General features: G+C 46.8%; 1 protein-coding gene across 1 annotated transcript in view; it reads left to right on the top strand.

Annotated features, from left to right (window-relative positions):
• Positions 1-17466, top strand: part of ITGA10 (integrin subunit alpha 10) — a 62246-nt gene that overhangs the window by 11121 nt on the left and 33659 nt on the right. Inside the window, exons 2-6 of the mRNA XM_035098930.3 lie at positions 2761-2872; positions 8504-8613; positions 9868-9956; positions 13189-13303; positions 15029-15156. Coding sequence (XP_034954821.3) covers positions 2761-2872; positions 8504-8613; positions 9868-9956; positions 13189-13303; positions 15029-15156 — 554 coding nt within the window. The remainder of the gene's footprint in view (positions 1-2760; positions 2873-8503; positions 8614-9867; positions 9957-13188; positions 13304-15028; positions 15157-17466) is intronic.

The following is a 17466-nucleotide window of genomic DNA, read 5'->3' as shown; positions in this document are numbered from 1 at the left end:
TAATGATTAAAAAAGATATTTACTATAGGAAGACACTCATAATTGCCTGCTTGCTTGTTCTCTCTCTCTGGCACAAAACTAATACTAAACTAACCCCCCCCTCCAAGCTCCTCAAAATAGGATTGTTGTTTTTCTGGCTTTCAAGGAAACAACTCTAATGTAAAAAAGGTAAAGGACCCCTGGATGGTTAAGTCCAGTCAAAGGTGACTATGGGGTTGTGGCTTTCAAGGAAACAGCTCTGAGCATGCTCAGAAGCAATTATTATTCTGCTTTTGAAGTATCTCCTGTCATCTCCTACATCTGCTGTAACAGGTCCCAAAGCAATAGACAGTAGGAGCCTTCCTACTAGGGCTGACTTTCTGGCAGTCAGATCAGTCACATGGTTTTCCTGTTTAGACGGGATAGGAAGGACCTCTAGCTATATTTCTGGATTAGGACTGGCTGAGTGATGCAGAGAGCTGATTGGCCAGAGAACAGAAGATGGACAAAAATTCCTCTGTAACTTCAAGGAAGTTTTAAAACATGTGTGGGACAAGAAGTAGTGTGTGGCTTTGAGTTTTGGAGGAGGAATTAAAAAACAAACAAACCCTGTTTGACATTTTCAGTGGGAGAGCTGTGCCGCAGTCATCCCAGTGGACTAGCCTCCACTGCTATTGAGGTTTTCAGAGAAAGTACCAACTCACACCCTATCTCAGGTTAGCTTGATGAGTATGAGTAGCAGGGGCTTCTCTGTGGTGGCACCTTGGCTCTGGAAATCCCTTCCTCAGGACTGAAACCCTTCCTTCTTTGGGGTTTTGTAAAGTGTCTTTTTACAGTGTATTTGTTTCTGCCTGTGGAATATGAGTCTTGTTGACGTTTATTTTATTGCTTGTTTTTTTGGGTAATTTTGTAATATTTCTACTCCCCCCCCCCGTGTGTGTGTGTGTGTGTGTGTGTGTGTGAATGTTTCCATGAGACAAATTGGAGGATGTCAGGAAGAAAAGTGGTTCAGTAATGCTTCGCTTACCTTATTAATAATATAAATCAATATACTCTGGAGTATTGGTGACGGCCTGAGTGCTAGCCAATATGTACCCTCCCTAGCCAGCATAGTGTATATTGGCCCTTCTAGCTTACCTTACTAGGAAGTGCCTGAGTCGACTCTCACTCAGGCCATGGGGTTTTTTTTGGTTCTAGTTCTGGAGTGCTGTTGCACAACATCTTTTTCTGTTCACTTTGCTGGCGTTAAAGTTCTTGTGGGTTATGCATCCTCTGCATGACCTTCTGCTCATGATACATTTTGGCCAGATTTTCTCAATCCAAGCTGTATTTCCCACCCTGGTGCGGAATAGTGACATTTGTACTGAGCACACCTCAAAGTGGAAGTGCAGTGAAAGGAGGACTAGTCTAATCTGCAGGTGGAGCTTGTTGTCGTTTAGTCGTTTAGTCGTGTCCGACTCTTCGTGACCCCATGGACCAGAGCACGCCAGGCACTCCTGTCTTCCACTGCCTCCCGCAGTTCGGTCAAACTCATGTTGGTAGCTTCGAGAACACTGTCCAGCCATCTCGTCTTCTGTCGTCCCCTTCTTCTTGTGCCTTCAGTCTTTCCCAACATCAGGGTCTTTTCCAGGGAGTCTTCTCTTCTCATGAGGTGGCCAAAGTATTGGAGCCTCAGCTTCACGATCTGTCCTTCCAGTGAGCACTCAGGGCTGATTTCCTTCAGAATGGATAAGTTTGATCTTCTTGCAGTCCATGGGACTCTCAAGAGTCTCCTCCAGCACCATAATTCAAAAGCATCAATTCTTCAGCGGTCAGCCTTCTCTTTATGGTCCAGCTCTCACTTCCATACATCACTACTGGGAAAACTATAGCTTTAACTATATGGACCTTCGTCGGCAAGGTGATGTCTCTACTTTTTAAGATGCTGTCTGGGTTTGTCATTGCTTTTCTCCCAAGAAGCAGGCGTCTTTTAATTTCGGGACTGCTGTCACCATCTGCAGTGATCATGGAACCCAAGAAAGTAAAATCTCTCACTGCCTCCATTTCTTCCCCTTCTATTTGCCAGGAGGTGACGGGACCAGTGGCCATGATCTTGGTTTTTTTGATGTTGAGCTTCAGACCATATTTTGCGCTCTCCTCTTTCACCCTCATTAAAAGCCGGGAAGACATAAAAACCTGATTTTGTTTGCTGTGAGAATCCAGTGCGATGGTATTGGGGAGCTCCTGTTCCCAAACCTAATGGTGGCCAGTTGGAGTGTCTGTAGGCGTGTTAATGCTGTGAGCCTTTCAATTTTATACGCGGCCTGTATGTATACGGTAAATAAAATCATATACTGTATTATAGCGTCTCTAGTGACCATCATTCTTATGAAACCTGAGGTATTGCAATCCCCAAGATCTCCATAATTATCACTATTATTTACACCATTCTCAACAGAAAGTGCTGAGGGCGGTGAACAAAATCATGAAATATAATGCAGACCAAAAACAGATAGCAAAACAGACTTCAAAGCAGTATCAATACAACCAGCACTGCCAGTATAAAAAACAGCATGGGGACAAAAAAAGGGTGTCATTTATTTAATTAGATGTTTAATATGTGTCACTTAATGTGTCAAATCTGTGTCATTTATTTATTTAGACAGATTTCTATCCTGCCTTTTCATTTGAGTGCTAAAAGCATCTCACAATAAAAACACATATCAGGTGACAGTAATATAAGTAATATGTATTTGTAAAAATGCTCTCAATTTCTCTCTCTCCTTTTCGCAATCATTCAAGGGTTTGGAACTCCATTTAACATTGATGTGAAAAGACCTCAAATCTTCCGTGGCCCACAGGAAGCACAGTTTGGGTACAAAGTCCTTCAGTACACAGCCCAGGGGCAGAAATGGTAAGTCAAGGCTGGTTAAACCTAACCCGCAATAGCTTTTTTGAATATGACCACTTCTCTCTTTTTTATAGATTGTCACCAAAACTTACATGTGCTGTACATGGAAGCATAAAACCACAGCCTCTGCCTCTTGTTCAGTTATCCAGAAACCTAAGGGAAGACATGTCCTTCCAGGGCCAGCCCTACTATTAGACAAAGTGAGCTGACTGACTCAGGCAGCTATTTCCAGTGTCGTGGAAGGGCAGCCTAGTTGCTGCTTACTTTTTAAAAATTTAACATGTTATCTATATATATAAAAATGTAAAATGTCCATGTTTGTGTATGATGACTTTTCTCCGAAACCGCTTGACCGATTGCGTTCAAATTTTGACACAACGTTCCATTCCAACATGCGAGTGTTTGCATAACCTTAGATTATACAGATGTCACACCTGTCACAGGTAAAAACATGATTTTGTCTAAAAAAATAGCGCCCTCCAGTGGACGTCAAAGGAACAGATGCTATTTGTGTAGTACCACCCCACAACCCCACAACCCCACCCGCCCCTCCTCCTCCTACCTTGCCCCCACCCGCCCCCTGCTCCTACTCCTCCTATCTCACCAGGCCTGGCCCCGCCGCCGCCGCCCACACCACCTCGAGTGCCAGGCCAGGCCCTGAAGCCGCCTCTGTCGACGGCACGAGAGGCAGGCCAGGCTCCTCCTCCGCCACCGCCACCACCGCCGCCTCATTGAAAGCCAGCCCACGCCGCCTCATTGAAAGCTGCCTCCGCTGACGGCATGAGAGGCAGGCCGAACCCCTCCGCCGCCGCTGCCACCGCCACGAGATCCAGGCCAGGCCCCGAAGCTGACTCCACCGACGGCACGAGAGGCAGGCCGGGCCTTGCTGCTCCTCACCCCCACCGCTGGGTGGAGAGGAAGGCCAGCAGGCAGGCCGAGAGGCAGGCCGGGCCTCTCCTCTCCTCACCTCCACCACCGGGCAGAGAGGAAGGCCAGCAGGCAGGCCAGGCCTCACTGCTCCTCACCTCCCACGCCGACGTCGCGGGAGGCAGGCCAGGCCTCTCCTCTCCTCACCCCCACCTCCGCAATGAGCCACAGCAACGCGTGGCCGGGTACAGCTAGTTATTTCATAAAAGTGTGTTGCATTTTTACTGCTGCCAGGAAGGGGAAGATATGCTGATGGGATTATCTTTTGGCCTCAGGTGCCAAAATAACTTGGTCAGCCTTTGACACTGCAATTTGATGGGCGGTGAGTGGTGAGTGGAGGATTTCCTGCTCCACCACAGGGAGCAAATTGTCTTAGGCCCGTTCTGTCTACAAATATATTTTTGTGGGGTTGGGGGGGTTATATTGCTCTAAAGGAGGGAGGCAAATTAGTACTTTGAGTGCCAAGACCTAAGGGAGTGGAGTTTGTCTGTACCCTCTCACAGGTTGGGGGGGAAATGATTGAGGGAATTCTTTGCATCCGTCTTTATAGTGGAAAATCTAGGGCAGATTCCCAGTGCCTGAACACTAACTTGTGCAGGAAGGGGGTCTGAGGAACTGAGGCAGATAGCGATGATGAGATGAATCTAGGCCTAACAGACACAATGAAACCTGACAAAAGTCTGGATGGAATCCACCCTAGAACTCAAACGTGAATTTCCTAATCTTCTAACAAAAATATGTAACTTGGTCCCTCAGATCAGCCTCCACACCTGAGGACTGGAAAGAAGACAGTGTAACACCAATTTTTAGAAAAGGAACCTGGAGGGATCCTTTGAAATTACAGGCTAGTTAGCTTGATGTCTGTCCTGGGGAAACATTGGGGTCTGCTGACCCCAGTGTGCTCCATCTCTGAAAATGATCTGAACTAGGGATCAGGATTTGAAAAATAAAACTGCCAACATCATTATGCCGTTATATAAATCTATGGTGTGACTCCACTAGGAATACTCAGTTCTGGTCACCTCCCTTCAAAAAGGGTATTGTAAAGCAGGAGACAGTTTCAGAAAAAAGGCAGCCAAAATGATCAAAGGGGTGAAGCAGCTCTCCCATGAGGAAAGGTTGCCATGTTTGGGACTTTTTAATTTAGAGGAAAGGTAAAAAAAGAAGTGACATGATAGAAGTTTATAAAATTACACATGGCATGGAGAAAGTGGTTAGTTAGAGCAAAGCTTTCCCCCCTCTCATAACATTAGAACCTAGTGGTCAATAACCCAGGCAATAAACTGAAATAGTCATGATGATAAAGATGATTCCTTAAGCATCTCTAGATATATCTCTAAGGGGCGAATTTGGGTGGAATTTTTTACGGAGGCTAGGGTACGTACTGAAACATTCAGCGTTTCTTTTCTAGCAGCAGTGGGGCGGGGAGACTATTTGAATGAAGGTTTTGGCTTTGAGGCCAAGGATCTAAGGAATGAAACAGGCAATGATTTCCTGACAACTTGTGGTACCTCAAAATCTGTCTCCCCCCACCACACCCCTGAGGCCTAAATGCAGGTCTAAAAACAGCCCCCTGTTGCTCGTTTCTGCCTTTCCGCTGAGGCAGCTTCCACCTCTGAGGCAGCTTCCAGACCCCAGTCCTGCGTCAGTCCTGAATCAGAAAGGGAAATTCCGAGCTGCACCAATGATTTCCCCAATTGGACATCCGCTGCCTTTTTGTTAAAGAATAAAAGAACAAAAGGGAACTGTTGGCAGCACTCGTGCACTTGAGAATAATTCACAGATGGAGAAGAAATTCAGTATATGTCAGACTTCCATATGCTGCCATTAAGAGTGGCCAGGGAACTGGGTCCAAAGATCACATGAAACACAGAGGCACTCAAGAAGAGCCTCTGTGTGGAGCCGCCATAGCTGCTGGTGGGTGTTTGGAGCATCCCTTGATGGCTCGGAGCCACATGGAGGCTGTCCTGGTGAATGGGTTCACCAGATGTCTGGCCCCCTTAGTTTGAAATGATGTTGCGGGGGAGTTGGGGGGGGTACGGTAGTTGGAAATAGGATGTGTCATGAATTTATTTAAAAAATCCTTCCAGTAGCACCTTAGAGACCAACTAAAGTTTGTCATTGGTATGAGCTTTCGTGTGCATGCATACTTCTTCAGATGCATGCACACGTAAGCTCATACCAATGACAAACATAGTTGGTCTCTAAGGTGCTACTGGAAGGAATTTTTTAAATTTTGTTTCAACTACATCAGACCAACACGGCTACCTACCTGTATCATGAATTGATGTTATCAGGGAGACCTGAGCTTTTGGCCTGAAAATGGGATTCAGTGTGGGTTAAGGTTGCCAACTGATCCAGGCCTTCTCTTGTGGTGTAGGAAGGTTTCTCAGCTCGGAGATAATGCTCGTCATTCTCTGTTGGTGCTAGCCACACTGTTAAAGCTGCGTAGAATCATAGAATTGTAGAGTTAGTTAGGGACCCAAGAGGTCATCATCTTGTTCAGCCACTTGCATTGCAGGAACTGCAGCTGCAAGATCCGCTTGAAGGGTTGGCAACATTTCCTGGAGTCAGAGCATAGCTGTCACGGCTGGTAGTCATTGATATAGCCTTTTCCATGAATTTGTCTCATCCTCTTTTAAAGCCGTCCAAGCTGGTGGGCCTTTTCTGCCTCCTGCAGGAGGTTGAAGTCTGCTCCTCCTGCAGCGGCTGTACGGGCAGCCACACAAGAGGCATCCTGTACGGAGTGTGCTTGTGCGGCATCCTGTACAGACTGCGCATGTACGGCGACCATATGGGCTGGCGCACAAGAGCAGCAGCCCGTACCGTCACCATGCGAGAGGCACCCTGTATGGACGCCCATGACAGCGGCAGCCCGTACGGACTGCACGCACCCTCGGCTGCTCTACAGCTGGGGGGAGGCAGGGGCCATCTTGTCACCCCCCCAGTGGCACCCAGGGCGCCCCCCCCACTTCGTACGCCCCTGAATCTGTGAGCTTGCTGGCGGTGAGGAATCCAGGAATCAGATGCAAAGTTTAACAGGATCACTCTGTTTCCCGTGGAAAAGGCATCTCAGAGTGGGCGATGGGGCTGCTGAGCTTGGGGGACTGACTTCAGTGAGAAAGTGGGGCAACGTGTTGGAAACACTTTCAATCCCCTCCCCAAATCAAGAACTGGGTTCTCCGAAGCCAACTCTCTGTGTGTGTGTGTGTATGTGTCGCGCACGCCAGCAATGTATTAGGGATTCCCCCCTTTCCTTTCTCCAGCTTCTTCCCAGAAGCATTGAGTGAGCAGATGAGGTGGTGAGAATAGTTTTGGGGACCCCCTGGGGAAAGGGATGGACAAAATGAAGGGGGGGGAATGAGAGAGGGAAATTGAGCAGGAGGAAGGAAATGCAAGGGGAAAGGGCCTCCCTCTTTCTTTCCCCTCCTTTCTCTCTCCTACACAAACCTCCATCCAACTCTACCCTGCCAAATTTCACAGTTCATCATCTAGTTTTCAGTACAGCAATAGTGTTTTAAAATAAATACATCCAAACTTCTTCTTTTTTGGGGGTGCAATATGTGATTTCCCTCACAACAATCCTGCAAGGTAATGTAGCACATTTACTCTACCATTTTATAGAATAGAGGGGGGGGGGTGGCTACTTGTTTTATAGAGCTGCTGCCTCCTTCTCCTCTTTTCTGGGGCAGCTCCTAAAAGCTGCATGGGGCGCAGCGATTGACAGTGTTTTTATAACCCTTCAAAGCTTTGCCACATGCAAAACGTTAGCAGCACTGTTTTGACCAAGGCCAGAGAATTAGCCAGTGACATGAACCCATGGCTCCTAATTCCATGTGAAAAACTCCCTTTGCAAAGAACCATGTTTTACCTGCAAAATTATGCCACAATACTCCAGAAAACAATACACAAATATTGGCGTGGTTTCATGTTACTTTGACTTTATAATGCATTTAATGGCATCAGGCAGGATTTTTGGCACCTGCTGAAAACATTTTTGTTTAGACAAGCCTATCCAGAATGTTGACATGTGGTGTGTTTTTTTTAAAAAAAAATATATTTATTGATTTTTGCAACAATACAACATAGAAAAACAGAACAAGGAAAACACAATACATACACAACATAACAAAATATCAACATTACAACGAAAACAAAAATATTTCCAATCAATCTTTTATCATGTATCTTAGTCGACTTCCTCCATTCCCTCCCAACTACGTTTCTATACTGTATATCACTTCCTTAGTACTTTCCAAATCTTGATTCCAATCTTTTTAATAATTATCTAAACCTATTATTCTAATTAAATCTTAAAAATTCAATACCATAACAACACTTAACTCAGGCACCCCCAAACTGCGGCCCTCCAGATGTTTTGGCCTACAACTCCCATGATCCCTAGCTAACAGGACCAGTGGTCAGGGATGATGGGAATTGTAGTCCAAAACATCTGGAGGGCCGAAGTTTGGGGATGCCTGACTTAACTAAATCTTAATACACAATACACTTAACTAACACTCTTCTACAACCGACTTTTTTTTAGTTTACCATTGATTTTAATTATTATTTGAATGTTATGAATGGCTGTTTTAAACTGTGTTTTATTGAGGGTTGGTGGGGTTTTTTGTAAACCGTATTGAGTTTTCTTTTTCTTTTTATAGTCAACTGGTTTATACATTTAATGAAATAAATAAATCTCAACAGGATGCTGGTGGGGGCACCTTGGGATGGGACGGCAGATGACAGAAAAGGTGACGTTTACAAGTGCATTGTGGGAGAGAGGAACAACTCAACGTGCGCCAAAGTCAACATAGGTAGGTAATGACGTCATTGCTGGTAAGTACTTGCCCTGCCTCTCCCCCATCAGATTCAGAACTCATACTGTAGCTGGGATTGGATGGCTTAAAGGTTTTATTCAATAAGTTAGCACAGTGTCCCAAAATGAGTCTAGAAGTTGCAAGTTCATGAGGCACAGCAGGTAAGCTAAGATGTTGTTCCAAAAATTGGGACACCCCCTGTCAGGGGCTGGACTGAGGAGGAATGGTGGGAACTGCCCCCCCCTCCCAACTTCCTGCACCTTCCCTAGAAGAGGAAGACAGTATAGATTTAGAACAGTGGCTTGCAGAAGGCAGAGGCTGCAGGGGGGGAGAAGCTGGGAAATATTGGGAGAGCAGCAGGGGATAGACAGCTAACAGACTCAAGTGTCTCTTGAAAGCATTCCTGACCCACCCACCCCGCTTTTCCCAGAACATGGTGTGCCTTGAGAGTAATAGAACAGAAAACCCAGAGGCAGAAAGCACAGATCAGCCAGTGCAGGGGTGATGTAGAATAGGAGGGACAGAGGGTGGGACTCCATTAACTAAGAGAGACCACATTCCTTCGTCTCTCTCTCTGTGAATATTGAATAAGCTACCTGGTAAGAATTCTTTTTGTTTTTTTCCTCTTCTTGGCATCCCACCCTGAAAGGGATAGGATTCCCTGAAGCCTTGACATACCCCCTGCTCTTCCTTTTCGAAGAGAGGGACAAATACAGCTATTTGAAAAGCTGAGCTTCTGAGCCTCGAAACTGGGCGAGCAATTGGGCACTGAGTCGCAGTGACTGGTCCAAAGTCTCCATGAGGGTTAAGCATGCATGGTCTGTTCATGCTGGCACTGTGTCCCTGGATTCATAAAACTCATAGAATTGTGGAATTGGAAGGGAGATGGAGCACAGACAGCAAGGCCAGCTCACTGTCGGATTTATCGTCAGGTTCCCTGATTTAGGGCTTGTTGTACCCTTCTGTGACCATCCTCAATCAATCAATCAATCAATCAATCGGGTGTGATCCTAAGACTTGCAGCAGAATTCATGGAGAGTTTGGGGGAGGCAAGGGCAGGCGTACATCACGGAGGAGGGTTTTAATGTACAGGGGTAGCTATTACCTCTAATTCCAGTCCCAGCCATGATCTGATGCAAGGCTCATATTTTATGTGTGTGTCCTTCCCCTCCCGCCCCCATCCCCTTCTGCTTCCTCTTCTTACTTCTATTCCTCCCCCCCCCTTGCTGGCCTCTTGTGAACTAAAATTAGGTGACATGGCCCTGCAGAACAACTCCAGGCAAATCAAAAACATGCATTTTGGAATGTCGCTTGTGGCCAACAAAGATGACGGGTTTGTGGTGAGCAATATTTGTGGTGTCTTTTTCTGTATTTAAATTGAAAACACAAACAGAGACAGATGCACAAAAATGAGGCCTAGGAAAGGCTGCTATTATTTCAATGGAAGCCAGGTGAACCAGAAGGCTGGGGCTCCCAACATGGCCCCATATTTTATTTCTAAAATGAAGTCTGCCATTTTGGTCTGTCTTTCATTTATTTTGGTACGTGTGTGGTATGTGTATTTTGCCCTTTGGGGTATAGATTCACATGCATCTGGGGCATCAGTTTATATACGAAGAAGAGTTTGGATTTGATATCCCGCTTTATCACTACCCAAAGGAGTCTCAAAGCGGCTAACATTCTCCTTTCCCTTCCTCTCCCACAACAAACACTCTGTGAGGTGAGTGGGGCTGAGAGACTTCAGAGAAGTGTGACTAGCCCAAGGTCACCCAGCAGCTGCATGTGGAGGAGCAGAGACATGAACCCGGTTCCCCAGATTACGAGTCTACCCAGGGCAGTCTCGAGCAGGCCGGCCGCCCTGGCGCTGAGGGGCGGAGATCGCTCCGGCGCCCCCGCCCTTGCAGGGTGCAGCATGGTTTCCGCGCGGCAAAGCCCTGGCGCACCGTGCCACCAGGGGTCTACCTAGAGCCAGCCCTGAGTCTAGCGCTCTTAACCACTACACCACACTGTATTGTATGATATGCAGTATTGTTTTTAACACTTGATTGGGAGCCGCCTAGAGTGGCTGGGGAAACTCAGTCAGATGGGTAGGGTATAAATAAATTTATTATTATTATTATTATTGTATCTCCTTCAGTCAAGAGGCTGGTCCCATTCCTTGCATACAATGTTTCAAGCACTGAATTTGTGGTAGCCGGAGGGTTTTGCAACCTGGCTTTGCAAAAAAAAAAAAAAACAATTTGTCATTTTTACCAAAGATAATGAAAAGACATAGAACAGTTCCTTTACTAGGGAAGAAAGAAGTGTATGCATGCATCCTGCAAACAGGATGCAGGATGTGTTTCGGAAAAGCAGAGTGAAGAAACAAAAATTAGGGATTTTGATGGTAGTTTTCCCATTCACCCACCACCTCCAATCTTAGCAAAGCCCCTATGTCTTTTAGGAGCCGCGTGGTGTGCTGAAAGCCAACAGGCAAGGCAGAATGGAGCAAGACTGACAAAAATGTTGCCTTGGATATAGTCAAGATCTATTTATATATTTTTTAAAGTAGTGTATTTCAAGAATAGTTAATGGGTTTATTTTGTCGTGTCTCATGATAGTTACGGCAGTTTTATTGTCACATGACTAGCAACAAGCCCGTTGTTGTCCATGGACAAACAACCCATTTAATTCCTACTAAGCAAGGGGATTTAATGTGTAGGAGGATCGTGGCCTTGAAAAAGAGAAACCGGCAACCTGGGAGAACCATTGTGCAGAGTCTCAAACGTGGCCCCTGATGGAAAGGCAGAGATTGTGAAAGCTCTGCTTGTCGTGTTTCTGCCCGCCAAAGACTTGCAAGTAACGGCGGGGTGGGGGGTGGGGCTTCTTTAATGGAGGTGTGCCTGTAAAGATCACAGCTGCAGTCAACGATGGCACACCCAAAGGAGCTAAATTCCTTCCCTGAACAGCTGGCCAGGGAGGCTGTGGCTGGTATCTAGGGCAGCTTGGCTGGGCGTTCCCTGCAAGCAGAGGAGGCCGTTAGCTGCTGCCTGGCTGGCTGGCATTTTTGTGGTGAGGCTCTTGTTTACTCTCAAAGCCCGCCTGAGCATCTGTTTGAAGCTGGCCTGAGGGCAGCGAGGCCCCGAAAGCGGGTTGAGCAGGACAGCCTTTCAAAGCAGCAAATGAACAGTCAGGGGAGCTGCAGTTGTTGGTAGTGGGGCTGAGTCCCGCAGCGCTGACAAGGGTTCCCGAGATGGGACCCGTGAACAAATGGAATGAATAACTGAATATTCAAAAGTTTTGCGCTGGGAAACTTGGAATTCCACAGCCTGTATAATGAATTACATATGTGCCAGCTGCCCCTCTTTATCGGGGACAGGCCCTGTTTTTTAATCCGTGTCACTGGTGCAAGAACCAGCCTTTAAACCAGAAATTCCCAAACCTGTTTGGGCTATTTCCCCTTTGGTTCCCTAAACTCAACTCCAGTGTCCCCTACCCTATTAAAAAAATAAATAAAAGCACCTTTCACTAAGGAAGGCGATAACACAATAAAATTCAAAACAGGGCTCATCCAAACCTGCTTTTGTGCCACGAAACAGCTCTGCACTTTAAAGTGGAAAACCCAAATTGCTGCTTATTCCGATTTAGTGGGTTTTCACGAGGAAAGCACCGCAGGGTGGGATGTTTGGACACAGCGGTTTAAAGCACAGACCTGTGCCTAGGAAGCATGGGGCAAAAGGTACTGTATATACTCGAGTATAAGCCTACTTTTTCAGCACAGAAAATGTGCTGAAAAAGCCGCCCTCGGCTTATATTCGAGTGAAGCAGGCGGCAGCAGAGAAAGGCACAGGGCCGGGGGTTTGGAGAAGCGCTGTGCTGCGACTGTCTGAACCCCCGTCCTATGCCTGCTTTGTGCGAGGCAGCGGGGAGGGAGAAGCGGCGAGGAAGGGATCCTTCCTCGTCGCTTCTCCCCTCACCCTGCCCCTGACAGCTAGGAAAGGCATAGGGCGGTATTTATTTTTGAAATTTACCAGTAGCTGCTGCATTTCCCACCCTCGGCTTATACTCGAGTCAATAAGGTTTTCCCAGTTTTTTGAGGTAAAATTAGGTGTCTTTGCTTATATTTGGGTTGGCTTATACTCGAGTATATACGTGTAATTGTGGATGAGCCCATAGTTGAATGCTTATTCAAAACCCAGTTAAAACTAGTTTAATTAATTAAACAAAATGGATTAACTTGATCCAGTGATACCAGCTTTTAAGAGTCATTGACAACTCCAACGCCCCCCCCCCCCGGTTGCCTCTTAGCACCCCCTGGGTAATCCCCACTGTCCACGGGGGGGCAGTACCACCCACTTTGGGAACTGCTAGTTTAACCCCTCCTGATTGTACCCGAAACTGATTCTGAACATGCTAAGAATTGTCTGGCAAAAGAGAACACAGGGATGGAGGAAGCAGCCTTACACTGAGTCAGAATATTTGTCTATCTAGCTCAGTAAAGTCTGCAGACAGGCGGCAGCACTCCACTCAAACCAGTTTGTGTCTCGTCTCCAATGTGACTGGGCGGGTTCTTATGTCCGGTTCCCTTGACAGGCCTGTGCCCCCCTGTGGTCCCAGGAATGCGGCACGTCCATGTTCAGCACCGGGATTTGCACCAGCGTGGACGAGAACTTCCGCCTGACGGAAAACATCGCCCCAACAGCTCAGAGTAAGTTTTGATGTCCTGCAAGGGTGTGTCAGATTTCTAAAGCAGCCAGCATTGAGGGCATCTGCTGGAAGCCCTTCTTCTCTCTACTCCCAAGTCCCTCAGAAATAGCTGTGTTGGTCCAGGAGAAAGGGAAGCGCCACTCTGCAAAATGTTCAGAAGTACTCTGGGCTAGCCAATATGGCACCCTCCTGTTGCAGCATTTTAGGTAGCAGGTGATGACAAGAAAGGCCTTTATCTACCTGAAATCCTGGAGAGAGTTGCTGCCTCTGAACAAGCAGTTGCTGCTCTGAACGAGCAGTTTGACTGAATATATGGCAGCTTCCTTTGTTAAAAGCTGTTGGGTGTTTTAGTGATTGGAAATGCAGGCACCGTTGTGAGCATTTAAGTCCCGTCCCCCCCAAGGTTAGCATTTTCCTTCAGCCTGCAGGCCCAGCAGGACTCATTGCAATGATGCCATATGACTCAGGCTCTGGAAAGTCTTGTTGGGACATCAGTCATGCATCTTGTGCCAATGACTTTTCTCCATGGACTCACTGAGGTGGCAGCCTTAGGCCTCTGTTGAATCACTTCAGGCTAGTGGGGCCGTGTGCCATATTTTACAGAGGGCAGACCCCTCTTTTAAGAGCATGGCCTGGTCAAAATCCAGTTTAGAAAACCTGGTCGGTCCAGTATACCTGAAGGAGCGTCCAGGGGCGGAGCTAGGGAGGCGTAGGGGGCAGGCCGCCCTGGGTTCCAGTATTGGGGGGGGTGACAGTCGGCACCCCACCCAGCGACTCCCAAGGCGAGACCCTCCAGCCTCCCGGTAAAAAGCCCGCTCGGCACGGCGCGGCACGCTGCACCAGTGGGCTAGCTACCTGGAGCCTGGACACTCCGTTTAGGCTCCATTTAGAAGTCGCGGGGGGCCATCCCCCTCTACGTAGCACGCATGTGCAGCGGGATGGCTAAATGGAGCGTCCAGGCTCCAGGCAGATAGCCCACTGTCGCGGCGGGCACGCTGCAACAGTGGGCTATCTACCTGGAGAGCCTGGACGCTCCGTTTAGGCTCCATTTAGAAGTCGTGGGGGGGCGATCCCCCTCTACACATGCGTCATTACGTAGTGGCGCCGCGTGCCCCCTGGGTGCATGACAATTTGCCGCCCCGAGTGTCACGGCGGCTCGCTACGCCGCTGGGAGCGTCTCCACCCCGATCGTTTTGCCCGGACACTGAGGTCCAGTAACAAGGGCCTTCTGGGGGCTCCCTCATTGCGAGAAGCCAAGTTGCAGGGAACCAGGCAGAGGGCCTTCTCAGTAGTGGCACCCGCCCTGTGGAACGCCCTCCCATCAGATGTCAAAGAGAAAAACAACTACCAGATCTTTAGAAGACACCTGAAGACAGCCCTGTTTAGGGAGGCTTTTAATGTTTAATAGATTACTGTATTTTATTTTTCTGTTGGATGCCACCCAGAGTGACTGGGGAAACCCAACCAGATGGGCAGGGTATAAATAAATTATTATTATTATTATTATTATTATTATTATTATTATTATTATTATTTATTATTACTACTTCTTGTAAAGGAAAAGAGGGGTGTGTATATGTTTGGAAGTTGGCCATCCCCCATAAATGGGTCATCTTGCTAGTCCCAGCTTTTTCGAAAAAAACATATTTGCCTACTGCTACCCCCCCTGAAAACAACAACGCTCCTTTGCCATTGCCTAACTTTCTGCCTTTTCAACTTCATACAGGATGCTCAACTTACATGGACATAATAATTGTTCTGGATGGATCCAACAGCATTTATCCTTGGTACGAGGTGCAGAACTTTCTTAGCAACATCCTTAGCAAATTTTTCATTGATCCAGAGCAGATCCAAGTGAGTTTGCTATTTTGTTTGAAATGAGTTTTTAAATGATCATCCAAACATATATGATGTAAAAAAATATGTTATTTTTTAAATTATTGTTTCTTTCCATTATTTGTTAAATAGTCATTCTGCAGCTTCACACAATCAATTGCAAAACCGTCAGCTTCTAGCGCTCAGTAAACGTATGGGACCACTCAATTCTACTCATTTAACTCTCCTCTTGATAACTTAGCATCGCAGTAACTTAATTATTCCAAATCGGCTTTCACAGGGCAAAATCACTGTGAAGAAAATCTGCTTTTATAAGGCAGTATCACTGTTGCAAACTGGAGATTTGATGGGGTTAGGTTTTCTTGGGGATTCTGTGCCTGCTGGTCTGATGGGAGTTGAAATCCAAAACATCTGGAGGGCAGCAGGTCAGGGAAGGCCAGTATACAGTGTGACTTGTTTTAAAAGGGGCAGAGGGTTGAGAGCCACCCAAGACATCCCTGTGAGAGTCTGCTTGGCTTCCTCCCCACATCCTCCGGCTATGTTGGCTGAGGAAACGCTAAGACACTCTGCTTGGACTGTTTCCCTGACTCACGCATGATGAGAAGGAAGCTGTGCTGGGCCAAAGCCAAGGGCAAGGCATTATTATTACCATCAACACCACTATTCATTATTATTGGTATTCTTACACCCTATATTTTTCTAGGCACTGGAGATTAAGAAAGCAACATAGTCCTTCTCACAAGCTTATAGTCTAATGGGCAGGGATGCTTTTCCAAAGGACAGGGGCAGCCACACTAAAAGCCCTGTTCTGAGTTTACTGCAGAGCAGGGTTCTTAAATATTTGGATCTTGCAAGATAAACTCTCCTGTAGACTGTTGCCATCTGTTGGGTGTATAAGGGATAAGCCGGTCCCTCAAGTAAGCTGGACCAGAAGTGTACGTTACATGTTAGTGGCAACACCATGAACTTGGCCTGATAGTAAATTGGCAGCCAGAGCAAATCCTGCAGGGAATGGTCTTATGTTTCAGAATGTAAACTCAGAACATCCATTGCTATACTCAAGTGTCAGAGGACCTAGATTTTGCTGGCCCAGATTATGATGGTGGCTATCTGCTGCTTTTAGTAATTTTAAAATTTTGGCCGTATTTAACTTGTTGCCATTAGCAACGTTCACCTTTTAAAGGATAGGTTGTGTATAAATATTATACCCCATATGAAGAATGTGGGAAAACCATGTGTGTGTGTGTGGAATCAATTTCTTCAGATGTATGGTCTTCACAACAGCCATCATTTGATATTTAAGCTACGGAATGTCAGGTTTATGTGTCATGATTCAGCTCTAAAACGGAAGGAAACCTTGGCATGCAAAGCCACATTCTCAGTTTTATATTCACTACTGTTTCTCAGCAGAATTTTAACTTTTAATGACTCAATTACACTACACATAAGGTAAAAAGAACCCTTCTGAATGTGGCCAGTGGCCCATCTAGTCCAGCCTCCGATTCTCACAATGGCCAGCCAGATGCCTGTGGGAAACCTTCAAGCAGGATCCGAGCACAAGAGCAATTCTCCCCTCCTGCACTTTCCTCCTGCAGTTTGCCTCCGACTGTGGAGGCGGAGCATAGCCATCATGACTAGTAGCCATTGATAGCCTTATCCTCCATGAATTTGTCAAATCCTCTTTAAAGCCATCTAAGATTGGGGCCGTCCTGCCGTCCTGCAGGAGGATTTTCATAGTTTAACTATGCGCTGTGTAAAAAAAATCCTCTCTTTCCTCTGTCCTGAGCCTTCCAACATTCAGCTTCCTTGGATGTTCATGAATTCCAGCATTACGAGAGAGGGAGAAGATCTATTCCTGCATTGCAGGGGGCTGGACTAGATGACCCTTGTGGTACCTTCCAACTCTGCAATTCTATGATTCTATGACTCCTAAATTGATAAGGAACTGTGCCATGGCTTGATGTCTCCCTCACTTCATCCATGCAAAAACTTAAATCGCTCCAACTTTTAATTAATGCAAAAAAAGGGGGAAACCGTAAATCAAATGGAATGTGCCCAGAATGGCCACGTGTGACTCTCAGAGCATAGCCGCGTTCTGAAGTTCACCCCCTAATCACTTTATTTCTCCTTGGCCTGTTAGCAGCACGTGTTGGGGGTATCGCCTGACCTTTTCCCCCATCTCCTTCGGTGCTACTGCAGGATGGAGCCTGTGCCAGGGCAGAGGCGTGAGACGTTTGAAAACCCCAGCCTGTGGAAAACAGGAAGCTTAAAGAAAACAGGGAGAGGGGAGGGAGGGGATCTGGTTCTGTGTAGCCTCATTGTGAGCTG

This window comes from Zootoca vivipara, chromosome 16 (genome assembly GCF_965207765.1).
Source record: "Zootoca vivipara chromosome 16, rZooViv2.hap1.1, whole genome shotgun sequence".
NCBI lineage: Eukaryota > Metazoa > Chordata > Lepidosauria > Squamata > Lacertidae > Zootoca > Zootoca vivipara.
Note: the sequence above shows the minus strand (reverse complement) of the source record. Positions and strands in the feature narration are given on the sequence as shown.